Source organism: Zootoca vivipara, chromosome 3 (assembly GCF_963506605.1).
Source record: "Zootoca vivipara chromosome 3, rZooViv1.1, whole genome shotgun sequence".
NCBI lineage: Eukaryota > Metazoa > Chordata > Lepidosauria > Squamata > Lacertidae > Zootoca > Zootoca vivipara.
This window is the reverse complement of record NC_083278.1, coordinates 119891601-119917338: the sequence shown is the minus strand read 5'-3', so window position 1 is coordinate 119917338 and position 25738 is coordinate 119891601. Positions and strand designations below refer to the sequence as shown.

The window sequence follows — 25738 nt, the reverse complement described above, 5'->3', positions numbered from 1 at the left end:
CCGTCCCACCCCAGTCGTCCCACGTCACTAGCCAGGAGAGTTGCCAGGCAGCAATCCGTCTGGACGGTCCCAAGGGGTGTATGTCACGTTTGAGACAGGGAAGCCTTTGTTTTTTAGACGGGGGAGACACCGCTCCCGCTCCCCCGCCTGGTTCCTGCCCGCCAAGATCGCTTCTGGGATCTCTTTCATCCACATCGATCCCTCGGGGCCAAGACCCCGGCCCTGAAATAACCTCCGTCCGTCCCACGCCTGTCCAGCCAGGCACTCCCGCGACGCCAGCCCCGACAGGCGCGAAGTCCACGAGGCCACCGGAGGCAGAGAAAGGCAGAGGTCGTTCCACGGGGGACCTCGGAGGCCCGCGGGAGAAGCTGCACATGACCCGGCTCAGCCTGCCAGGAGGCTCAGCAACCAACCAACCACCACCACCCCCATTCCCCAGAAAGACCAGTCTTCTGCCTGTGAGGTTAGGTAGCCCTCTGGAGCTACAAGTCCCAGTGCCCTTAGAGAACTACAGTTCCCTGGGTTCTTGCAGCGGGGAGGAAGCCATGTCCTTTAGAAGTATGCCATGTATACAGCCAGTCTCAAATTGAGTGATAAGAACTGTCTGGTATTCAGAGGTAGACTGCCCCTGGGCATGGAGGTTCTGCAATCGATATGGAGAGCCAATGAACCAAAGAAGGACCAGCATCTTGCCCACCCAATGCCTTGGGGGAGCTGGCAAGCAGGACCCGGGCCTCTCCCTGCCCTCTCCAGCAGCTCTCCAGTTGTTGTTGTTGTTGTTGTTGTTGTTGTACTGCCCTATACCCAGAGCTCTCAGGAAACCCTGAGCACAGAAGTCAAGGGGTCACAATGAGCAGAGTGGAGCAGTGTGTGCTCTTCTGTTGGGGCATCCCTGCCACTTAGTCAACTCTTGAGGCCCCTTCCAAGTCTACCATTCTAGGATGCTTGGCTACTCCTTGGCCGCTGGCCTGCCTTGCTGCAAAAGCCATCAGTTGGGGGGGGGGAGAGCAGGGAAAGGCACTTCCTCTGGCCTCTGGACCTGTGGGGGGGGGAGGCAGGGAAGGGAGAAGAGAATGTGCAGGCCGGAGGCAGGCAAGCCACCCACCACTTGCTCTGCTCTTCCAGCTGGAATTTGCCAGTGGACACAACTTCAATGTTTGACTTTTATTGTGGGGCGATGTGATGTTTGGCCTCCAGGGAGGAAGCAGGAGTGTGTGTGTGTGTGTGTGTGTGTGTGTGTGTGTGTGTGTGTGTTGCACGCCCTACTTGGGCTGTTATTGCGCAGGGAGCAGGGCTTCAATCTCTGGCGGGGCTTGCCATAAAATACCTCTGCCCCTCCTAATAGCTTTAGAGACAGGCCCCTTAGCTACTGTTTGCAGAAGAGCAGGGGGGATGATCAGAAGTGAGGAGGGGCTCAGGTGGGGCGGGGGTTGTGGGCCCCATTTCCTGCTCCCCACCCCCATAATTTGGTCATTGTGCATGAGTTTTTTTGGGTGAGGGGCTAAAGTGATCTCCCAAATGAACCCCCCCCCCTTATCAAACCACCCCAAGTCTTCCTGGGAGCGCAGGCTTGCCCTTCTCTTGGACAAAGGACTTCCCATCAGCCAGCAGGAGGTTCAGTGGGTGCAGCTGTTCCCTCAATGCGGGGCTGACCCTTCCATTAGGCAAAGTGAGGCAGTTGCTTCAGGCACCAGCTCCTAAGGGGTGGCAGCAGTCTCCCCCTCATCCTTCTCTTGGAGGCAACAGGTGGGGTGGAGGAAGTTGCCCCATTGGCAGAGTTGATTCAGCTGCCAGCCTGGTTGAATTCTATGCAGGGGTGCCATCTTGTCCTTTGCCTCAGGTAGCACAATGTATTGGGCAGGCCCTGTCTGCATCAATGCGCTTCCATACTGGGGGAGTGTGTGTGTGTGTGTGTGAGTGTGTGCACCTTTTACATTTCTGCCCTAATAACTGTGCAAGACATTTACCGCCCAGTCAGCCTGACATCAATACCAGGAAAGATCCTAGAGCAGATCATTAAGCAAACCGTCTGTGAGCACCTAGACAGAAACACTGTGATCACTAAAAGTCAGCATGGGTTTCTGGAAAATAAGTCATGGCAGACTAATCCGATCTCATTTTTTGACAGAATTACAAACCTGGTAGATGAAGGGAACGCTGTGGATGTAGCCTATCTTGATTTCAGCAAGGCCTTTGACAAGGTGCCCCATGATATTCTTGTAAAGAAGCTGGTAAAATGTGGGCTAGACAATGCTACCATTCAGTGGATTTGTAACTGGCTTACTGACCGAACCCAAAGGGTGCTCATCAATGGCTCCTCCTCATCCTGGAGAGTAGTGACTAGTGGGGTGCCACAGGGTTCTGTCTTGGGCCCAGTCTTATTCAACATCTTTATTGTATGATTCTATGATTCTAAGAACTTGCAATGCTGTCAAAAGTGGCCATCCCAGGATTGCTCCCTGATCTCAGGTGACTAACAGAGAAAGAGCGAGAGAGACGGAGAAATATACTCTTTGCATGCTCAAGTGCATCCTTTTAGTTTGGAGCACTGAAAACAGCAGCACGCAGGAATCCAAGTCTGCTTCCTAGTGCTGTGAAGCAGGGTTAGCCCTGAGCTCAGAGGACCCAGCAAGCAGAGACACCCCCCCAAAAAAAACCCCACTCCTCCTTCACTACAGCCAAGAGCAGAGCTGTGTTGGGTGGGGGCCCCTCTCTCCTCCACCAGTGTCCCCTTTAAGACCCCTCGGTCGCATGTGTCTCCAACTCATGATGCTGTCTTCCATGCCCCTGTCCCCCCCTCCAAAGTTCAGAAGGGAAGGTGGGTCTATGGGGGGGGAGGCGAGGAGGGCAGAGTGGCTTTGCAGTGTGTGGGGGGGTCTTGAAAAAAGTGCAGCTGCCCCCCCAGAGCTGTAGCTAGGTGATCTTGCGCTCCTGGCAGAACCGTCCATAAAATCGAGGAATCATAGAATCATAGAGTTGGAAGAGACCACAAGGGCCATCCAGTCCAACCCCCTGCCGAGCAGGAAACACCATCAAAGCATTCTTGACATATGGCTGTCAAGCCTCTGCTTAAAGACCTCCAAAGAAGGAGACTCCACCACACTCCTTGGTAGAAAATTCCACTGCCGAACAGCTCTTACTGTCAGGAAGTTCTTCCTAATGTTTAGGTGGAAGCTTCTTTCTTGAAGTTTGAATCCATTGCTCCATGTCCGCTTCTCTGGAGCAGCAGAAAACAACCTTTCTCCCTCCTCTATATGACATCCTTTCATATATTTGAACATGGCTATCATATCACCCCTTAACCTTCCTTTCTCCAGGCTAAACATACCCAGCTCCCTAAGCCGTTCCTCATAAGGCATCGTTTCCGGGCCTTTCCAGGAAAACAGGGCCCCCACATGGCTCCCAAATATCTTATAAAGCCGCTCTATTTAAAACCTTTTCTTATGAGGTCAATAATCAATATTTTTATTTACAGTATAGGCATATTTATGGACCTATTTTTAAGCCACTTTTGCGGGGGGGGGCATCTGCGCCCCTGGCGGGGTCCTTCTTCAGCACCCCCTAGCTAGGGCCCTGCTGCCCCCTTCCTCTGTGACCTGACTTGGACAACTAAGGTTCTGCCCCACAGGTGTCACGTGACTCTCACCCCAAGATCACCCACGACCACCAGCAGGGAGGAGAACCTTGTGTGGGGCTGATCGCTTCCTGTGGAACAAAGGAGGCATTGTGTGTCTTGCCCCAAGACAAACCCCGCATCTGCCTTCTGGGATTGACAGCAACCCAGAGCGACCCCCCCATGGACTGCCAGGTGGTTGGGGCTGAGCAGGTCAACGCCAGTGATACCCCCCCCTCCTCACCAGGGTGCCAGCTCTCCCCCTGCATCATCTCGTTCCTGCTAGGGATGCCCCCCCATCCCACCCGACACTTTGCCTCAAATAGCTGATGGGGTGTGGAGAAGACCCCTCCTCAATATGGTTCTATTGGGAAGCAGGGAGGACCCAGAGAGGCTCCTTGGTTGGTTGGTTTTTTATGTTAATGTAACAAAAGATGAGTAGCAACAGCTCCACATTTTCACATCCCATTCTTGGTTACAGATCATCTTTTTTGTTATACATATTCAGATTTTCTTCTCAGTAACCCTTAAGAGAGACAGCCTCTGCTTTCTCGTTTGGTCTTTAAAAAGGGGGCAATCTGACAATTAGTTGCATGGTGCAGCTGCATCCATTGCGACTGCCTCACCATTGAGAAAAGGATATTTTCCAATAATTGTCGAGCGTTCCCGAGATCCACAGGCAGGATGCTTTCAACCAGCTCCATGTAAGTTGAAGGCCTGCATAACCAGTTGCTCCACATCGTAAGAGGCTAGTTAGTCCCTGTATGGCTTCTTGGACTGCCCTTTCTCTGCTCCCGCATCTTTCATGCTGTAGAGTGGATCCACAAGCCTGTTGTGAACAAGCATCAAACCTTGGAAGTACTTCACCGTTTTTACTTTGAGTTCCAGCGTGGCGTCTTCGTCGCATACAAAGACAGTGTGGGGATGTTGTTGAAAGGCGGACACCGTCCACATGTGACTCACTCCTTCCTCAATGGCCTTGTACAAAGCCAGGGCCTTATGGGCTCCTGTGATCAGGATCACCACCTCTCTGGCATCCATGACTGTGCCCACTCCAACAGTGAGGGCCATTGTGGGCACTTGGGAGAGGTCTCCACCAAAGAATCTGGAATTAGCCAATACCGTGTCCATAGCTAAGGTCTTCACTCGCGTTCTGGACACCAGGCTTGAGCCCGGCTCATTGAAGGCAATGTGACCATCGGGGCCGATACCTCCGAGGAAGAGTTCGATTCCTCCAGCCTCTTTGATTTTCTCTTCAAAAGCCGCACACTCTGCTTCTAGGTTTGCTGCCTTTCCATCCAGAATGTGTGTGTTTTCGGAGGAGATGTCGATATGCTTGAAGAAGTTGTTCCACATGAAGGAGTGGTAGCTTTCGGGGTGATCCTTCGGAAGACCCACATACTCATTCATATTGAAAGTTTTCACATATTTGAAAGAAAGATCTCCATTCTTGCAATATTCTATCAGTTTATCATAGCATCCTAATGGAGTACTTCCAGAGGGAAGTCCGAGGGTGAAATATTTGCTTGGACCAGGATTAAACTGGACTATCCGATTCCTAATGTACTTTGCTACCCATTCACTGGCCTGAGCATGGTCCTCTAGAATGACGAGTCTCATGCTCACCGTTCTGCTACAGCCCCGACTTCTCCAGTCTACTCCTGGCCTGCCTCCTCCTTGAGCCTAGACAGAGAGAGACTCCTTGGTGACATCACTTGAGCCACGGCTCACAGTGGAAGTGATGATGTCACAGAGCAAAGAAGAATGATGTCACTGAATAGATATCCAGCCAGCATTGGGAGGGTTCTGCCTGTGGTTCTGTGCAGAAGGCCATGGAGACTTTCCTCACAACAGTTTGTTGTTAGTTTATAAAACTTTGTTGTTGTTTAGTTGTTTAGTCATGACCAGCGCACGCCAGGCACTCCTGTCTTGCACTGCCTCCAGCAGTTTGGTCAAACTCATGTTCGTAGCTTCGAGAACACTGTCCAACCATCTTGTCTTCTGACGTCCCCTTCTCCTAGTGTCCTCCATCTTTCCCAACATCAGGGTCTTTTCCAGGGAGTCTTCTCTTCTCATGAGGTGGCCAAAGTATTGGAGCCTCAGCTTCAGGATCTGTCCTTCCAGTGAGCACTCAGGGTTGATTTCCTTAAGAATGGAGAGGTTTGATCTTCTTGCAGTCCATGGGACTCTCAAGAGTCTCCTCCAGCACCATAATTCAAAAGCATCCATTCTTTGGCGATCAGCCTTCTTTATGGTCCAGCTCTCACTTCCATACATCACTACTGGGAAAACCATAGCTTTAACTATACGGACCTTTGTCGGCAAGGTGATGTCTCTGCTTTTTAAGATGCTGTCTAGGTTTGTCATTGCTTTTCTCCCAAGAAGCAGGCGTCTTTTAATTAAAACTATATACCCCTATTTACAGGTAGGTAGCCGTGTTGGTCTGAGTCGAAGCAAAATAAAAAAATTCCTTCAGTAGCACCTTAAAGACCAACTAAGTTTTTATTTTGGTATGAGCTTTCGTGTGCATGCACACTTGTATCTGAAGAAGTGTGCATGCACACGAATGCTCATACCAAAATAAAAACTTAGTTGGTCTTTAAGGTGCTACTGAAGGAATTTTTTTATTTTGTATATACCCCTATATCATAGAAATACTGTATGTCACAGTGGTTTACAACTTTATAAAACCATAAAATCATATAGTAAAATAATAAAAACTTGCCTTTTTAAACTATTTGCTTGCTGGTCATCCAGTACTTAAATGAATAAAAACAGAGCAGTTTTAAATATATAAATAGAGCAGCAAAGTGTGTTGCCTTTTCCCTTTCCCCCCTCCCTCTGTGTCTCTCCACTTTCAACCTTGTGGTCCAAGCTGCCAAATCTAAAGGGAGCCCTAGTCCTCCCTCCATTATGATAGCATGGGAGGGATGAGGAGGGGGGGGATTAAGGAAGGCCATGCCCTGAGCCTGGGGCTTATTACTGTACAGCCCCCTGAGCTCCTGGGGTCACTTGGCCTGTCTGCATGGAGACTGCACTTACTGCCGCATAATCCCTGGGGTGTGGCTGATTGACAGGAGGGGGATCAGATCCTGGATCAGCATAACATGGGTGGATCTGGGTGGAGCGCCTGAGTCAACAACAAAGCAAAGCTTGCCCTCCGCAAACAGGCAAGCAGCCGGGCCGGGGGGGGGGGGGAGAGCAGAGACAAGGTGGGAGTTGGTTTGCGCCAACCATTTCTATAACATTTTAGTTTCCCACCATGAGGTTGCAAAATTGATACAGGGAAGTCAGTTGAAATGGACCATGGCATCTTAAAAGCTTCCTTAAAGTGCCTGCTGCAATAATAGTACAGTGGAACCTCGGTTTACGAACACCTCGGTTTACGAATTTTCAGTTTACGAACGCCGCGGACCCATCTGGAACGGATTAAATTACTTTCCATTACTTTCAATGGGAAAGTTCGCTTCAGTTTATGAACGCTTCAGTTTATGAACAGACTTCCGGAACCAATTACACCCATGCTTCGGGTTAAGTACGCTTCAGGTTGAGTATCCGCGGACCCGTCTGGAACGGATTAATCCACTTTCCATTACTTTCAATGGGAAAATTCGCTTCACTTTATGAACGCTTCAGTTTATGAACAGACTTCCGGAACCAATTGTGTTCATAAACCGAGGTACCACTGTAATGTAAAAACTCTCCAGCAAGTACTAGAGGTGTTCGGCAGGGAGAGGCCCCTCTGAGCTCAGTCAGGAGGGAATTCCGCATAATCAGGCCCACAAAACGCCTACTAAATATTGTGGGGAGAGACCCTGGATAGCAATGGCAGGGGAGTCGACAACATCGTCCCTCCTTCCTCCTACCTAAAGAGCAGAGAGGGCAGCCTGGTGCTTTCCATATAGAATCGTAGAATCATGGAGTTGGAAGGGATCCCCAAGGGTCATCTAGTCCAACCCCCTGCCATGCAGGAATCTCAGCTGAAGCATGATAGATGGTCATCCCGCCTCTGTTTAACAAGCTCCAAGGAAGGAGAGTCCACCACCGCTCCTGGGAGTCTGATCCACTGCAGAACAGCTTTTTCGGTCAGGAATTTCTTTCTGGTGTTTAGTCGAAATCTCCTTTCTCGTAATTTGAAACCGTTGGTTCAAGTCCTTCCCTCCAGAGCAGGAGAAAACAAGATTGTTTTCTCTTCTATGTGACAGCCTTTGAGATATTTGGCTCTCACATATCCTCTCAGTCTCCTCTTTTCCAGGCTAAATATACCCAGCTCCTTCAACCGCATCTCACAGGGCTTAGTTTCCAGACCCTTGTTCATCTTGGTTGCCCTCCTCTGCACACCTTCCAGCTTGTCAACATTAAATTTTGGTGTCCAGAACTGGACACAGGACTCTAGGTGGGGGGTCTGACCAAGGCAGAAGAGAAAGGGGCTATGACTTCTGGTCTATGGGGTCACGAAGAGTCGGACACAACAAAACAACTAAACAATAGCAACATGACTTCCCTTGATCTGGACACTAGACTTCTGTTGTGTGGGATGTGATCCATGAGAGGCAGGCAAGTGCAACATTTGTTGTAACGCTAGAGAAGACATGCGAGGGAATGTTTGGTCCAGCCAGTTGAAACTTCCTGTTCCTCCTGGCTGGAGCATCCTTGCTTTTGCATGTGATAGAAAGTGGGAGTGACCTAACCTGTCCAGGTAACAAAAGGATGAGTCAAGCACCACACACACCCCTTCTCTTTTTTGAATTCCTTCTTCATTTTTGAATTCATTTTGAATTTTTGAATTCCAGCTTCATTTGACTCCTTTGCTAGCTCTCAGCTGACAGAAGCACTGGGATTATTCCCCCATATGGGGTGGATCCACATGTACATATTTGTAACTAAGTCTGCCTTCAGGAATCCAGCTGTGAACTGATGTAAGTAAACTTCTTTTATTGACTTTGAATAAGATTGTGGAAAGTCCTTATTCTTTTAAGAGGAATTCAAGGCAACTTACCGGGAATGTATAATTCAATCTGAAACAGACTGAATTGTATAATACTGTAGCGAGGAGCTCACACGAGTCTGCAACCAGCTATCTGTGCTGCAAGTAAAAAGGGGAATGTAACTATGCTAAGTAAAGGAACTTGCTAGTGCAAGTTAGGAAGGATGTTAATAAAGAATATATCCTCTCCTGCCACCCTGAACATTCCCACATTTTGGAGAATCCATCCCATTCCGATGTCATGTGTTTCACTGTCGAGCTGCTCTTGCAGACGAAGATCTTTGCCTGGTGTTTAATCAGAATCTCATTTCTTGTCATTTAAATCCCTTGGTTCGAGTCCTACCCTCTGGAGCAGCAGCAGCAGAAAACAAGCTGGCTCCACCTTAGCTGTCTGGTGATGGTTCAGACTAAAACTTCCAACAGGCTGGAAGCCTCTCTTCTGCTAAAGCATCATCACTTGTGATTCCTGAAGTGCAGGGGGTTGGACTAGATGACCCTCAGGGATCCCTTCCAACTCTACATTTATATGATCGCAAAAGGTGGGGAACCCATATTCGCCAAGCCTTATAGCAGGCCCATCTGGTCTGACATTTCCTTCTCTGAGGGTCGGGGTGGGGGTCTTCCCCGTCACCTGGGTACTTGCCCGGCCCCCTGAACACACACACCAGGCCCCTCTAGCCTCCCCAAACACCCCACCCCACCCCCTCTTAGCCACAAGCTTCCTCCTGAAGCCGGGAGCCTGGCTGATGCCTTCGCTTCTCGCCTTCCTCTCGCCTGCCTCGCTTGCAGTCTGCGTTGTGTCTCCCGCCTCCTGCCAGAAGCAGCCCTAGGGAGGGAGCGGGGGGGGGGACACACACACAGGGGTGGGGGGTCCCAAACAGGCCATCCGAGTCCCACACTGGATGTAGGGGGGGAGGCGCTGGAAGAGGTTTCTGAGTGTTAGTGGTGGTGGTGGGGCATCGCAAGGCGGCCCTGACACGGGAGGGGGTATTTCTCCCGACGCCCCCCGCCCCCCCCCCATCTTTTTGAGCTTCTGGAGCCAAAGAAAACCTCCGCGCTGCGTTTTGGCCGGGGAAGCGGCTCCGGTTACACCCGCCAGGATGCTGTTGGTGTCTCCCCTCCCCTCCCGGCCCCCGACTTTTCTAAGGCAAACAAACCGGGGAGGGGGCTCCCCCCTCCCCCTCCCCCTCCCCCCACCCAGCACGCGCTGGCAGGTAGATCATCATCTCCCCCGACAGAAATAGGACCCTGCCCTCCCCCCTCCGGCTATTTTTAGCTGCCTCTAAATAACTTGTTTTGAGCCTGGAAATGGAGGCAGCCCTGCCCACCCCTCCCCAGAGACTAGGAATTGGGGTGCGTGCCATTTCCACCCACGTGGAGAGTGGAGACTGCTGAATGTGTGTGTGTTGGGGGGGGGTCCTCTTTGCACGCGCCCTCATCCCGAAAGCAGCCACCCCGGGGACGTTTAGGAAGCTGCTCATCGAAGGACACACTCTCTTTTTGGGGCTGGGGCGCCGAGGGCAACTGTACCCCCCTCTCTAAATACCCCTCTCTCCAGCTGCTCCTGCCTTTTCCCTCCCTCCCAGCCCTGCAGCACCTCCTAGTGGCGGCAGGAGGAAGCGCGGGTGCCTCACAGCGGCTGCCGGACCGGGATGCCTGCGCCTGCCTGCCTGGGTCCGACACCCCAGGCAGAGCGCGGGGGGGGGGAGCTCCCCTCTTCTCTGAGGGGTCTGGGAGGCTTAGGACGGAGGCGCTGCCTGTCCGGCTCCCCGGCTCCCTCCTTCACCCCAGGATTTCCTCGCAAGCGGAGGCTTCTGGTCCTCGCCCCCCAGCCCAGCCCAGCCCCTCCCCGACTGGCTCCCATTAGCTCTGGCGGCTCCTTCCCAGTCGAGGCTCTTTTGCCTTTTATGGGAAAAGCATCTGGAAGGCGGTTGTTGGGGGGGGGAGAGGGGGCGGCCACTCCCCACCACAATTCAGCCCAATGGCACTTTCCTGGCCGAAACCCAGAGGGGCCTGGACGGGGGGGGGGCTCTGCTGGGAGAGGTAGAGCATCCCTCGCCCCCGCCCCCCCGCGCCCTGGAGACAGGAGAGCCCGCCATCCGCGGGGACCGGACAGGGGCTCTTCCCCACCCCTTCAGGCTCAGGGGCCGGCCTGGGACCCAAAAGGAGCTGATTTTGTAGCGGACGTGTGTCTGGGGTGCGGAGGACTTCAGCCCAGGCGAAAGGACCTCCCCTGAGTCCCTTTCAGTGGTGATAGAATCATAGAATCATTGAGTTGGAAGAGACCACAAGGGCCATCCAGTCCAACGCCCTGCCAAGCAGGAAACACTATCAAAGCATTCTTGACATATGGCTGTCAAGCCTCTGCTTAAAGACCTAGAATCATAGAATCATAGAGTTGGAAGAGACCACAAGGGCCATCCAGTCCAACCCCCTGCCAAGCAGGAAACACCATCAAAGCATTCCTGACATATGGCTGTCAAGCCTCTGCTTAAAGACCTCCAGAGAAGGAGACTCCACCACACTCCTTGGCAGCAAATTCCACTGCCAAACAGCTCTTACTGTCAGGAAGTTCTTCCTAATGTTTAGGTGGAATCTTCTTTCTTGAAGTTTGAATCCATTGCTCCGTGTCCGCTTCTCTGGAGCAGCAGAAAACAATCTTTCTCCCTCCTCCATATGACATCCTTTCATATATTTGAACATGGCTATCATATCACCCCTTAACCTTCTCTTCTCCAGGCTAAACATACCCAGCTCCCTAAGCCGTTCCTCATAAGGCATCGTTTCCAGGCCTTTGACCATTCAAAGTCATGGGGCCGGGCGGGCAGCGTCCATATTCTCCTGACAGGAGGCTCAAGTACCGATACCAGACTGAGCCAAATCTGCAAGGACCTTGGCCTGCAATGAGGCTGAGCCTGCTTCTGTGTCCCTTAAGGAGTAGGCAGGAAGGCGGGAGAAAAGGTGAAGGACGTGTGGAGTATTTGAGGGCTTGCTGGTTTGTTCAAAGAACGTTTAAAGAAAGCACCCATCTCTCCTGGATGCGCTAGCTGAGATTCCTGCATTGCAGGGGGTTGGACTAGATGACTCTGGGGGTCCCTTCCAACTCTATGATTCTATGAGGGGTTTGGCCGGCAATGCTGTTTTCCTGGGTTTCCCCCCTGCAAAGCAAGTTTATATTGTGGTTTCTGATTACCTAGGCTGTGATAGCTCTACCATCTCTATAAAAGCTGCTAAGTTCTGTATGTGAGCAGAACACCCAATGGATGAGCTCAGAAGGAAGTCTGTCCAATGGCGTCTTCTCCAACGCAATTGACAGACTTTTACCCTAATCGCAACGTGAAGGCCTGACTCTGAAGGGCTGCCTGCCTTAACTAGAATCATAGAATCATAGAGTTGGAAGAGACCACAAGGGCCATCCAGTCCAACCCCCTGCCAAGCAGGAAACACCATCAAAGCATTCTTGACATATGGCTGTCAAGCCTCTGCTTAAAGACCTCCAAAGAAGGAGACTCCACCACACTCCTTGGTAGCAAATTCCACTGCCGAACAGCTCTTACTGTCAGGAAGTTCTTCCTAATGTTTAGGTGGAATCTTCTTTCTTGAAGTTTGAATCCAACTATTCCTTTAATTATAAAAGTATTTATAAAAGTATCTCTAGCACCACATCAAGGCAGTGTACACTCTAAAACAGGGGTCTCCAAACTAAGGCCCGGGGGCCAGAAGCGGCCCAATCGCCTTCTAAATCCGGCCCACGGACAGTCTGGGAATCAGCATGTTTTTACATGAGTAGAATGTGTCCTTTTATTGAAAATGCATCTCTGGGTTATTTGTGGGGCCTGCCTGGTGTTTTTACATGAGTAGAATTGTCCTTTTATTTAAAATGCATCTCTGGGTTATTTGTGGGGCATAGGAATTGCTTCATATTTTCCCCCAAAATATAGTCCGGCCCCCCACAAGGTCTGAGGGACAGTGGACCGGCCCCCTGCTGAAAAAGTTTGCTGACCGCTGCTCTAAAACATCATTTAAAAATTAATAAATCAGTAAACAAATCCTTCAAATCAGCATTCTGGTGGCAGGTGAATCAAAAGTTAACCAGCTGCCCAGGCTGTTCAGATAAATGTTCCTGCTTTTCAAAGTCTACTTCAGAAGTCCTTCTTCTGAGGATGGGGCGCAAGGAGCGTCTTGTCCCACGCAGAGAGATCTGCAAGGCCCCAACTTTATTCTCCTTTGGTTCCCACTCAGGAAGCCTCCGAGTGCCTGCTTTGCAGTTTGGCTGCCCCAGCTCTCTTCCCTTGCAATGTCTGCTGTTCTCTTTAGTTGCTGTTTCTTGCTCTCTGGTTTTACAGTTCCTGGTCATTTTATTATTGTAATGCGTCTTGATTTATTTGTTTGTTTGTTTTACTTTGTGAGCTACTCTGAGGACTTTGAAGTAAACAGTATTTTAAATAATCAAACCATCTGCTTATTTATATTTTAAGCATTTATAGGCTGCCTTCCTGGACAAAAGTCCCCTTGGGGAGACGTGAAGCAAAAAGCATCAGGAACTGGGCATCAGGGCAGCATTTGTGCCAGGTTCAAAGGCACCTGCCATGCTCAGGCCTGGGTTCTGGCACACCTGCAGCCGGGGAGCATGCCACAAGTGTGGGGGCAGCCTGTGGGGACACCTCAGCTCTGTAGGTGTCTCAGTTGGCGGGGGACAGTTCTGCCATCCTCTCCTTGGTGCAGGAATTTAGGGGGTGCTCATCAAATCTGCAGGTGACACCAAACTGGGAGGGACAGCTGATGCCACAGAACCAGAATTCAAAATGACCTTAACAGATTGGAGAACTGGGCCCAAGCTAACAGAATGAATTTCAGTAAGGACAAACCCAGTAAGCTGGGTTGGGGAGAGGGAACTGGGTGAGTCTCCCGTCTTCCTCTGGATTGTTGTTTTGGGGTTTTCAATGGCCTCTCTGCCCACCCTGCCACTCTTCCAAGCGGAGTTCTCCCCCCCCCCCCGCTGGCTCCCCCCTCCCTGCCCACCTCCCAGGGAAGGAAGCAAAGGGGAAAGGGCAGCAGCAGGCAGCAGGGAGCCAGCCTGCCCCACAGCACAGATGCAGGCAGGGTGTTTGCCCAGGTGCTTCCTCGCCAGTAGTGACACTGGACAGGCTGCCCGGATGCCTCCCTCCCTCCCTCCCTCCCTCCCTCCCTCTGCCAGGGCAGGGACACAGAGCCAGCAGAAGCACAGAGCAGGTGCCCTCTGGAATATCAGCCTGCACCATCAACACCCACAGCATCCCCAACTCCGAGAGAGGAAAGGGGGAAGCCCTGAAACAGAGTCAGGCCAAAGATAGCCCATCAAATCCTGCCTCCTGTTTTGGTAGAAGCCTTCCCTGGGAGCCCATCAACTTAAAATAGCAGTTGGTTTTTAGTTGTTGCAGCATCACACTGTCGACTTGTGTTATGCTTGCAGTCTACTAAGACCCCTAGATTAAGGTTACCAGACGTCCCCAGATTTACAAATCGGTCCCCATGCAAAATCCATTGAAGTTGAAAAGTGTCCCAGGATCCATTGAAAAAAAAATCTGGTAACCTTACCCTAGATCAGGCACCCCCAAACTGCGGCCCTCCAGATGTTTTGGCCTACAACTCCCATGATCCCTAGCTAACAGGACCAGTGGTTGGGGAAGATGGGAATTGTAGTCCAAAACATCTGGAGGGCCAAAGTTTGGGGATGCCTGCCCTAGATCCTTTTTTCACTTGTACTGCTGGCAAGCCAGGTGTCCCCCATCTTATATTTGTGCACAGTCTTAAGTGCAGAACATTGCATTTGTCCTTCCTGAAATTCATGCTGTTAGCTTGGGCCCAGTTCTCCAATCTGTTAAGGTCATTTTGAATTCTGGTTCTGTCTTCTGTGACATCAGCTGTCCCTCCCAGTTTGGTGTCACCTGCAGATTTGATGAGCACCCCCTCAATTCCTTCATCCAAGTCATTTATAAGGACATAGAACAACGACAGGTCCAGGACAGGACCCTGCGGCACCCCATTTGTCACTTTTCCCAGGATTACGAGGAACCATTAACGAGCACCCTTTGCCTGTTTTCCCTCTTGCTTTTGACATAGCCAAAGAAATATTTTATTATTATTTTTAATCAGTGCTTTTTCAGGAGGTACTCAAGGGTACGTAGTACTGGCAACTCTTTATTTTTTTGGTTAAAAAGTGTGACACTCTGTAACGACTTCATGATGAATATCGGCACCTATTTTTCTAGGGGGTGGGGGGGACACTGTTTTTAACCTCTCTTGCAAGCCTGAGCTCATTCTGAGCTTTAGCCAGCCTGACCTTCCCCTTGCAACTCTTGGCTACTCCTGTATCCTCCTCCTCCTTTGTGATTTCCCCTTATGCAGCAGCCACACCGGTTTCCTTAGATGCTTCCCAGGCTAGAAGCCTCATCTGCTAGGAGCTGCCTTTGGACACCAGCAGGGAGATTTGGCAGCCTGCCGCGTTCAGCTGTTCGCTCCTTTGCGCACGGAGTGTTGAAGAATTCAGAAAGAGCCACCTGTTTACATACAGATCTTCTTGGAAACGCTTTCCCCCCCAAACGCGGCTTTTCTGTCCGCTTAAATTTTGCTTTATTCTTTTTTTTCTTTAAATTCTCTTGCGAGCATGTTCCAGATGCCTTGCCAACACATCCCTTAATAAGAGAGCTTTTAAATGTAAACTTCAAGTTGCAAAAGGGAGAAGGGCGCCTGGTGGCTCCTTATCTGCCGCATCTTCGAGGTGTAACCTGATTCTCGCAGCACCTGGGAGGGCCATCTTGGAGCGGAGCCTGAACTCCCGGGGCTGCAAGCCCAGCCTGGTTTTTCTAAGCTTCTGCTCTTCGTTTTCCCTCCTCCTCTGCTCTGTGCAACATCCTGCTTGGCAGACGAGCCCCTGGACAACTCCGAAGCTTCCCACACTTTTCGTGACATGCTGGCAGCTCCCAGCTGCGCATTTTTGCAAGCCAGCCGTTGCTGTTCCAGCCAGGCTGCGAGCTGCGGTTTCGGATCCAGCAGCCGCCTGCACCCAGTTCCCTGCCGCTGATCCAGCCAGGGCCTGCTCGGTGCAGTGGTTTGTAGGTCAGACCAGGACTTGGGAGACCAGGGTTTGAATTTCCACTCACCGGGTGACTGTGGGCCAGTCGCAGCTTCTCTGCCTAACCTACCCCCCTCCCCCTTTAAAGCACAAGGTTCCACCAAAAGAATTCTGGGCCACGTAGTTTGTTAAGGGCTGATGGAAATTGCAGCTTTGCGAGGGGTCAACTACAGCGCCCAGAATTCCATCTGGACCTCGCCATTTCCGAGGGGCGAATCCTGGCTACCACAAGCAGGATTCCAGTGCAAGAGCCCTCTCCTCTCCTGCGGTTTCCAGTGCCTGGGATTCAGAAGCATTGCTGCCCTCATTAGCCCTCTCCTCCTCCTCCGTGAATTTGTCTCACCCTCTTTTGAAGCCATCCCAGTTGGTGGCCATCACTGCCTCCTGTGGGAGGGAGTTCCACAGTTTAACTCTGCGCTACGTAAAGGGCTTTCTTTCATTTTATAAACTTCTCTTGCGAAGAGTCCCTAACGCTGCCATCTTTCTTCCTAGGGGAGTCTCTCCATCCCTCCATCCCTGTCCTCCACACTGCTGGATGCCAGTAGCTGGGAATCCCAAGTGGGGAGGGGAGGCGCTGCTGCTGCGCTCTGTTTGCCTCTGGCTGGTCTCTGAGAACAGGATGCTGGAGTTGATGGGGCCCCCTCTGGCCTGGTCCAGCAAACTCTTCTCCCTCTCGCAGCCCCTTCCTCCTGCCTCTTGTCCTCCAGGGTCCCTGGAGCTGGCTGAACCCACTCCTGGAAAGGTGCAACTATTATCTCTACAGCTACTAACCCAGAAGCAAAAAATAATTGTAGGGGTGGGCAGGCAGGGGGGCTGAAGGGGGTGGGGAGGCCACAGCAGCAGCAAAGGCCGGCAGTAGACTGTGGGGACTGGAGTCTGGTCCTGCTGTTCCTCCCCCTTTTCCCTCCCCCCCACCAACAGTTCTCCAGCAGGACAGCCCCCCTCACTCCTTTCCCAGACCCCCTTCTCCCCCCCTTCTTCCCAATCCATCTTTGCTGATCTCTCCCAGCTGCTGCTGGAGGAAGGAGAAAGTGACAGGAACCTCCTGGAAGGGGAAAGAGGACTGGATGAGCAGAGTTGAGTCAGCAGAAGCACAGGGAATGCAGGGGGGGCTGGGAAAGGAAGAGGAGGGGGCTTCCCCCGCTGCTTGTGCTCTGCAGGGTCCCAGAAAGAGAATCGCAGAGTTGGAACCCCCAAGGGTCATCTAGTCCAACCCTCTGCAATGCAAGAATCTCCACTAAAGCATCCATGACAGGCGGCCATCCAACTTCTGCTTGAAAACCTCCAAGGAAGGAGAGTCCACCACCTCCCATGGGGGTCCATTCCACAGTCGAACGGCTCTTGCCGTCAGAATGCTCTTCCTGATGTTTGGTCAGAATCTCCCTTCTTGAAACTTGAAGCCATGGGTTCCAGTCCTACCGTCCAGAGCAGGAGAAAAGAAGCTTCTTCCCTCTTCCATGTGACAGCCCTTGAGAGATTTGAAGATGGCTCTCATATCTCCGCTCAGTCCCTTGTTTCCCAGGCTGAACACCCCCAGCTCCTTCAACCATTCTTAATAAGGTTTGGTTTCCAGATCCTTGATCATCTTGGTCTCTGTTACGGAAAAAAATCTAGGTGTGAGGCTACTCAGCCACCTAGCTGGTCAGGCAAGGGCCTGCGGTTCACTGCGGACGTAAAGGAAGGAGTCCAGCCACCACCCGGAGCAAAACAGCAAAGTTTATTACTGCGCAGCAGGTTCAAGCCAAGACTGAACCCTGAGAACAGGGTTACAAGAACTTTTAAAACTTCCCACCTGAATCCCATAATGCATTTCAAAAGCGTCATTCCTACATCACTGTTACATAGCTAAACGTCAGAAAAGGGGAGGTGCATACAATATTAACATACTGGTAAACAAGATTAACATAAGGGTAAAGGGCAAAGGTAAATGTGTGATAAGTACCGGGAGGAACTTCTTGAGTATCCACAGAAAAAGAACAATAAGGTCCTGGCTTTGTATCATCTGCCACCTGGGTGGGTCTGATTATGGGATTAAAGGTAAAGGCGCCCCTGACCCTCAGGTCCAGTCGTGTCCGACTCTGGGGTTGCGGCGCTCATCTCGCTTTATAGGCCGAGGGAGCCGGCGTTTGTCCGCAGACAGCTTCCGGGTCATGTGGCCAGCATGACAAAGGTGCTTCTGGTGAACCAGAGCAGCGCACGGAAACGCCGTTTACCTTACCACTGGAGCGGTCCCTATTTATCTGCTTGCACTTTGATGTACTAGGTGGGCAGGAGCTGGGACCGAGCAACGGGAGCTCACCCCATTGCAGGGATTCGAACCGCCGATGGGATTAGGCTTGGCCAAAAATCAGCTCAGCAAAGTGCCTATGGGCACTTCCTGGAGTCCCTTTTCAAGGGCAAAATAGTGTTGGAATGGGGAAAACTGGAGTTGGTTTTATTCCCTGAGCTGTCGAAAGGATACATTTTATGCATAATATTTATAATAAAGATGTGCCCCGCCCCCCGCCCCGTGATTTCCATAACAGTCTCCCTCCTCTGCACACCTTCCAGCTTGTCCATATCCTCCTTAACCTGGGATGCCCAGAACCAGACACAGGGCTGCAGGTGGGCAGAACAGTGTGGGACTGTAACTTCCCTTGATCTGCACACCAGATTTGGTCACATCTTGGTCACATGTTCAGCCTGGTCTGGCCAGACAAGGGGCTCCTCCTCCATCCAGGCCTCTCCTGGTTCTTCTTATCCCACAGGAGCTAGCACGGGGGGGGGGGGTGTATTCTCTAGGGGTCTCTGTCCCTAGAAACTGAGACCCATGCCTTTCCTTTTGGGGTTGCATCCTTGGGTTCTCCTGTCCCAGGGATCGTTCTACCAGCATCTTTGCTCTGTCCGCTTCACTAAGTTGCCTGAGAGAAGGTTTGTGCTCAGGATTCCTCCGAGAACCAATCATTTCCCCAGAAGGGCCAAAGACACTGACCACTGAAAACAAAACCACTGGATGCGACCCGAACACAAAGGTTGCATCATCAATGCTTACCAGTTGCTTTTGAACTCCCACTGGGTTTGCTTGGGCCAGAAGTTCTGAAAACCTCCAGGGAAAGAAGAGCCGATTCCACGAAAACCCTTTTCTCTGGAATTGTCATCATTTGTTCCCTCTCTCTCTCTCTCACACACAACCTCCCAGCAGAGAATCCAGATGGCATTGCCAAATCATAGAACTGTAGAGTTGGAAGGGACCCCAGGGCTCATCTAGTCTATCCCTTGTCGTGCTGGAATTGCAGCAAATTCTTGCTGCCCTTAATCTCCCAATATTCAGTTTCCTTAGATGTCCATGAGTTCTAGAGTAACGAGGGGGGAAACTCGAAAAGCACACGAAAGCTCATACCAATGACAAACTTAGTTGGTCTTGAAAGTGCTACTGGAAGGAATTTTTTTATTTTGTTTCGAGGGGAAAAACAACACCTCTCTCCACTTCCTACCTGCCATGTGTAATGTCTATAACATCGCCTCTTACGGAGAGCAAGACAAAATTGAGGATACCAAGTTGGTGGCCATTCCTGCCTCCTGTGGGAGGGAGTTCCATAGTTTAACTATGCACTGAGCTTTCTTTCATGTGTCCTAGAATCATAGAATCGTAGAGTTGGAAGAGACCACAAGGGCCATCCAGTCCAACCCCCTGCCAAGCAGGAAACACCATCAAAGCATTCTTGACATATGCCTGTCAAGCCTCTGCTTAAAGACCTCCAAAGAAGGAGACTCCACCACACTCCTTGGTAGCAAATTCCACTGTCGAACAGCTCTTACTGTCAGGAAGTTCTTTCCTCTCCTCCCACTGCCTTGTCGCTGGGCTCTTCCCTTGCCTGCCCACTTTCTCCATCTCCCCACTTGGCTCCTGCTCTTCTTCCTTTCCCTGGGATGAGGGCCTCCCCCAGCACACCAGGCCTGCCGTTTCCCTCCCAGGCGCTGAAGTGCTCCCAGGCCTTTGCTGCCACTGCCGCAGCCGACTTCCATCGCCAGATAAAAGGCCTGCAAACATTCTATGACATCAAACACAGCCAATCTGGGACGGAGCCTCCACCAAATCCCCCCCCCCACATGTGCTCTTGCTCTGCAGGCCGCTCTCTTCCCAAAGGCCGCTTTGTCCCCACTTTAGGCTGTAGCAAAGCACACCAGGAGGGTTTCCGCTCTGGAGTCTCAGGACCTGGAAGAGAGGAGCCTGGTGCCTTGAGCCGCCTTCCTGCTGTCACATCAGATTTGACGGGGAGGTCAAGGAGAAGTTCCTGAGCTGTGGAGATTTCCTGCCAGCCAGTCGGATGCAGCTGACGTGGTCAAAATTGGGGGCTGCCCTGCATCTATTTAATCATAGAATCGTAGAGTTGGAAGAGACCACAAGGGCCATCCAGTCCAACCCCCTGCCAAGCAGGAAACACCATCAAAGCATTCTTGACATATGCCTGTCAAGCCTCTGCTTAAAGACCTCCAAAGAAGGAGACTCCACCACACTCCTTGGTAGCAAATTCCACTGTCAAACAGCTCTTACTGTCAGGAAGTTCTTCCTAATGTTTAGGTGGAATCTTCTTTCTTGTAGTTTGAATCCATTGCTCCGTGTCCGCTTCTCTGGAGCAGCAGAAAACAATCTCCCTCCCTCCTCTATATGACATGCTTTTATATATTTGAGCATGGCTATCATATCACCCCTTAACCTTCTCTTCTCCAGGCTAAACATACCCAGCTCCCTAAGCCGTTCCTCATAAGGCATCGTTTCCAGGCCTTTGACCATTTTGGTTGCCCTCTTCTGGACACGTTCCAGCTTGTCAGTATCCTTCTTGAACTGTGGTGTCCAGAACTGGACACAGTACTCCAGGTGAGGTCTGACCAGAGCAGAATACATGGTACAGTACTATTACTTCCCTTGATCTAGATGCTATACTCCTATTGATGCAGCCCAGAATTGCATTGGCTTTTTTAGCTGCTGCATCACACTGCTGACTCATGTCAAGTTTGTGGTCTACCAAGACTTCTAGGTCCTTTTCACATGTACTGCTCTCAAGCCAGGTGTCACCCATCCTGTATTTGTGCCTTTCATTTTTTTTGCCCAAGTGTAGTACCTTACATTTCTCCTTGTTAAAATTCATCTTGTTTGCTTTGGCCCAGTTGTCTAATCTGTTAAGGTCATTTTGAAGTGTGATCCTGTCCTCTGGGGTATTAGCCAGGGGGTATTTATTCAGAGTTGATATGCTGCTTTTGTTGCTTTAAGTGGTTTAAATCTCTAAGTGGTTTCCAGCACATCAGAAACCTTCCTAGATAAAGATCAGCAAGGATAGGCCTTCTCTGGCAGTGAGGGAGGGGGTGGGTGGGAGTCCCTGGGACCAGGCAGGCCCAGCAGATAACAGCAATGAGTGCTAGTCGGGGTCTGGTACAACTCAGAGCCATGGCTTGGTGCTGTGAAGGAGGGACCTGAATCCAGCCCAAGGACCAGATCCAGAACTCTCCCATCCCTCTGGGCAAGTTAGACTTGAATCAGTCAGATCTCGAATTCCAGATACAGCTGCAAAGGAGCCGTTCTGGAGCTTCTTCAATTATTGCATTTACGGTACATCCCCACCTCCTTTCTCCAAGGAACTCAAGGTCACCTGTTCCGTTCTGCCCCTCCTCATTTAAGCTCCACAACAACCTTGTGAGGTAGGTTAGGTTAGACTGAGAGGCTGGCCCCCAAGTCACCGGCGAGCTTCCTGGCCCAGTGGGGATTTGAACCCTGGTCTCTCCCAGTTAGTCCTGGTCACTAACTGCTGCACCACACTGCCTCTCTGGTCCAGCTTCCACCCAAGCCAGGACTGGCTGCAAAGGTGCAGCCCAACACCAGAGAAAGGCGGGTTTCAAAATGACTCAAAGCGACTTGGCAGACGCCCATCCCATCCTCCCCATTGGTAGAAAGCCTTATAATGTTCAGGACCCCAGGATCTCAAGGTCTGTGTCTCCTCAGACTGTCCCCCCCCCCCGAGTTGGAAGAGACCACTAGGGCCATCCAGTCCAACCCCCTGCCAAGCAGAAAACACCATTAAAGCATTCTTGACATATGCCTGTCAAGCCTCTGCTTAAAGACCTCCAAAGAAGGAGACTCCACCACACTCCTTGGTAGCAAATTCCACTGCCGAACAGCTCTTACTGTCAGGAAGTTCTTCCTAATGTTTAGGTGGAATCTTTCTTTCTTGTAGTTTGAATCCATTGCTGTGGGATGCTCTTCCCCCTCAGTGCTTTCAGGCAAAGACATTCTTATTCTCTCTTTGATGAGATTTGATCTTCTGCTTGGGGCTTTTAGGGAAACATTTTCCTGTATCAGGGCGGAGAACGAAGAGGACTTTTACTATTCCATATGATGTGACTGTTTTGACTCCTTTGTTGCCCTTTTAATTTGCTTCAAGCCAACACACTTATTTCTGTAAAAAGTGATGGATGGAAGAATGAAATAATCAAAGGGTGCTTGAGACAGGATGGAGCTAGGCCCCCATTTAGGGGTCCAGACTCAATTAAGGGCCAAAGCAGTTAAGCTTTTTGTTATGTAAATAACAACTGCTAAGGAGCCAGAGCAGGATCAGAACTGTAGGAGTTTTGAGAGGAGGAGGGAGCCAAGTCTGTCCCTGAGCAGAGCCTCTTCCTCCCTGGGAGAGGAGCAGTGGGGGGGGGGGGAGCCCTGTGCAAAGACCTTTTTTAGCACGTTGCTGACATCTGCAGGGCAACCGTGCAAAGGAAGCCAAGCCGAAGTGAAGGCTATGGAGAAGAACACTTACAAAGTTAAAAAATTCCTTCAGTAGCACCTTAAAGACCAACTAAGTTTTTATTTTGGTATGAGCTTTCGTGTGCACGCACACTTCTTCAGATACTCTGAAACAGAAGTAACCAGACCCTTATGTATATTCAGAGGGTGGGGGTGTAAGGCTGGTCTTTAAGGTGCTACTGAAGGAATTTTTTAATTTTGTTTCGACTCAGACCAACACGGCTACCTACCTGTACTTACAAAGTTGTCGTTATAGAATCACAGAGTTGGAAGAGACCACAAGGGCCATCCAGTCCAACCCCCTGCCAAGCAGGAAACACCATCAAAGCATTCCTGACATATGCCTGTCAAGCCTCTGCTTAAAGACCTCCAAAGAAGGAGACTCCACCACACTCCTTGGCAGCAAATCCCACTGCCAAACAGCTCTTACTGTCAGGAAGTTCTTCCTAATGTTTAGGTGGAATCTTCTTTCTTGTAGTTGGAATCCATTGCTCCGTGTCCGCTTCTCTGGAGCAGCAGAAAACAACCTTTCTCCCTACTTTATGAGACATCCTTTGATATATCTGAACATGGCTATCATATCACCCCTTAACCTTCTCTTCTCCAGGCTAAACATACCCAGCTCCCTAAGCCGTTCCTCATAAGGCATCATTTCCAGGCCTTTGACCATTTTGGTTGCCCTCCTCTGGACACGTTCCAGCTTGTCAGTATCCTTCTTGAACTGTGGTGCCCAGAACTGGACACAGTACTCCAGGTGAGGTCTGACCAGAGCAGAATACAGTGGTACTATTACTTCCCTTGATTTAGATCAGGCACCCCCAAACTGCGGCCCTCCAGATGTTTTGGCCTACAACTCCCATGATCCCTAGCTAACAGGACCAGTGGTCAGGGAAGATGGAAATTGTAGTCCAAAACATCTGGAGGGCCTAAGTTTGGGGGTGCCTGATCTAGATCAGTGTTTCCCAACCTTGTGCCTCCAGCTGTTTTCGGACTACAATTCCCATAATTCCTGACCACTGGTCTTGCTAGCTAGGGATGATGGGAGTTGTAGTCCCAAAACATCTGGAGGCACAAGGTTGGGAAACACTGATCTAGATGCTATACTCCTATTGATGCAGCCCAGAATTGCATTGGCTTTTTAAGCTGCTGCATCACACTGACTCATGTCAAGGTTGTCATTTGACTCATGTCATTAGAGTCATTGATAACAGAATCATAGAACTGTTGACTTGGAAGGAACCACAAGGGTCATCTAGTCCAACCCCTGCAATGCAGGAATATTTTGCCCAATGTGGGACTCGAACCCACATTCCTGAGATGAAGAATAAGCACATGAAAACTTACAACTCCATGGACAGGACGGGTCTCAGGCTGGGTGCCCGAAGAGGCTGAGCTGCCTGTAGGGTTGGCGGCCACTGGCTGGACCTAGCAAGCTTTGGGGGGAAGTGGCATCTCCAGTGTGACCAGGCAGGTAATGGGGTGGCTTTGGGCTGCTTCCCCACTGAGTCCACTGCCTCAGAGGAGCCTGCATTGTGCAACTACAGCCAAAGGTTGCAGCCCTGGCTTAGCAACCTGGAGAAAACGCAAGTGAGAGGCGACAGGATGGAGGGAGACCCCATGGGGCTCCTCTCCTCACCCCCCCCCCCGGGACACCCACACGCGTCTTAGGCAAAAAATGCCCTTGCTGGTCCTGGAATAACAGACTTGTAAAGTTGGAAGGGATCCCAAGGGCCATCTAGTCCACCCCTCGCAATGCAGGCATCCCAGCCTCCGAAGGGGAGGGAGGTGCCCTAGGGTCGAGTCGGTGGGGATCCTCTGATGTGGGATTCGGAAGCTCCTGCCTGCCAAACCTCAAGGCAGGCGGGGGGTGGGGCACCCCAAGGTCCAGTAGGGAGAGAAGGAGAACGAGGCGAGGGAGGAGCGGCAGCCCTGCGTGCAGAAGGCCGTTGCCCGGCCGCAGCCATTCCTTGCAAGAGGCGCTGCCTTGGGCTCTCCTCCTTCGAGCGCTTCTCCTTCCAAGCCCCGCGCTCTTCTCCTGCCAGGGCAGCGCCTTGCACGGGGCGCCGCCGCTGCACGCCTGACTCGCGGACTGAGCGTAACGTGTGAATCTGCGGAGCGGGCTTCCCGTGCAGGAAGGCGATGGGCTGCTGAGAGAGGGCGGGCTGGAGCGCGCCTGAAGGGGGACTCGGGGCCGAGAAGGGCGCGCGGCGGGGAGCCCCGTTCCCTTCCCTCGCCTCCTCCTCCTCCCGTGGCCGCCAGGGGGCGCCCCAGAGCCGAGCCGAGCCTCCTTCGCCGAGCGGCGGGGAAACGAAGAGCGCGGCCAGGCTCTGCCCGCAGGGAGAGGAGGAGAGAGAGGTGGAGCACAGAGTAGCCGAGGGCCAGAGCGGAGGGGAGGGCGAGCGCATGGGACGTTTTGGGACTACAACTCCCATCATCCCTCTGCTAACAGGCCCAGTGGTCAAGGATGATGGGAATCGTAGTCCCAAGTCATCTGGAGCCAGGCGAGGGGCAGAGCGTCGCCGGAAGTCCGGCCCGTTTCCCACAAGGCGCCGCGGCTGGAGCTGGGAAGACGTGTCTCCGCGATCGCCGGGCCCAGCGCGAGGGATCGAGGGAGGAATCGGGATCCGCCAGGTGAGGAGACGCGGCCTCAGCCCCCCCCCCGCCGGCCCGCTTCCCTCCCCTCCCGGCCTGACCCTCTCCCTCTCTTCCCCCCCCCGCCCGCCTAGGATGGTGACGGACGTGCAGCTGGCCATCTTCGCCAACATGCTGGGCGTCTCGCTCTTCCTGCTGGTCGTCCTCTACCACTACGTGGCCGTCAACAACCCCAAGAAGCAGGAGTGACGACGCCCCGCGAGGGGAGGGCAGCGGGCGGAGGAGCAGCAGCAGCAGCGCCAGGACAGGTACCGTTGGGGGGGAGGCGGAGGGGGCGGGGGAGGCCTCGTCGGAAAAGGTCCCCCCCCCGGCTCACCTCTCCCCGTTTCTCTGTCCCACCCCCAGAAGAAGCCGCCGCCGCCAAGCAGGAAGCCATGGCTGGAGCGACGCCCCCCACCCGACGCCCCCCCTGACGCTCTTCTTCCGGGTCCGCGCGGCCCCTGCAGATGCTGGCAATGACGCCCGCCGCTGGGTTTTGTTTTTTTTTCCATTTTGTCAAACGAAATTTATTAATAGAAACGTGTTCACAAGACCAATCTCATGTCAAAAAATAGCTTCCGAGCCAGTAACCAACTATGTACACAGCTGCTGCAGAAAGGGCCT

The 25738-nt window shown here is 51.9% G+C and overlaps 2 protein-coding genes across 3 annotated transcripts; one reads left to right on the top strand and one right to left on the bottom strand.

Annotated features, from left to right (window-relative positions):
* Positions 1-4366: 4366 nt before the first annotated feature.
* On the bottom strand, positions 4367-5233 carry LOC118082848 (glucosamine-6-phosphate isomerase 1-like). The gene is made up of 2 exons (XM_035110679.1): positions 5112-5233; positions 4367-5009 (listed from the first exon to the last, which is right to left on the bottom strand). Exons 1-2 carry the CDS (start codon positions 5231-5233, stop codon positions 4367-4369), a joined length of 765 nt encoding a protein of 254 aa, XP_034966570.1.
* A 19743-nt stretch (positions 5234-24976) lies between these two features.
* OST4 (oligosaccharyltransferase complex subunit 4, non-catalytic) lies at positions 24977-25665 on the top strand. 2 transcript variants are annotated; one of them, XM_035110767.2, is made up of 3 exons: positions 24977-25114; positions 25210-25383; positions 25484-25665. In XM_035110767.2, exon 2 carries the CDS (start codon positions 25211-25213, stop codon positions 25322-25324), a length of 114 nt encoding a protein of 37 aa, XP_034966658.1. In that variant the 5' UTR covers positions 24977-25114; position 25210; the 3' UTR covers positions 25325-25383; positions 25484-25665. The 2 variants fall into 2 exon arrangements, with proteins under 2 accessions (XP_034966658.1, XP_034966657.1); XM_035110766.2 differs by having other exon boundaries at positions 25481-25665.
* The last annotated feature ends 73 nt before the right edge of the window (positions 25666-25738 follow it).

Excerpts from the sequence above, each read along its gene's own strand:
- OST4 (XM_035110767.2), top strand. The coding sequence starts at position 25,211 with ATGGTGACGGACGTGCAGCTGGCCATCTTCGCCAACATGCTGGGCGTC.
- LOC118082848 (XM_035110679.1), bottom strand. The coding sequence starts at position 5,233 with ATGAGACTCGTCATTCTAGAGGACCATGCTCAGGCCAGTGAATGGGTA. Across the intron at positions 5,010-5,111 it reads TTCACCCTCGGACTTCCCTC|GGGTCTTCCGAAGGATCACC; the intron begins TGGAAGTACTCC and ends GAATGAGTATGT.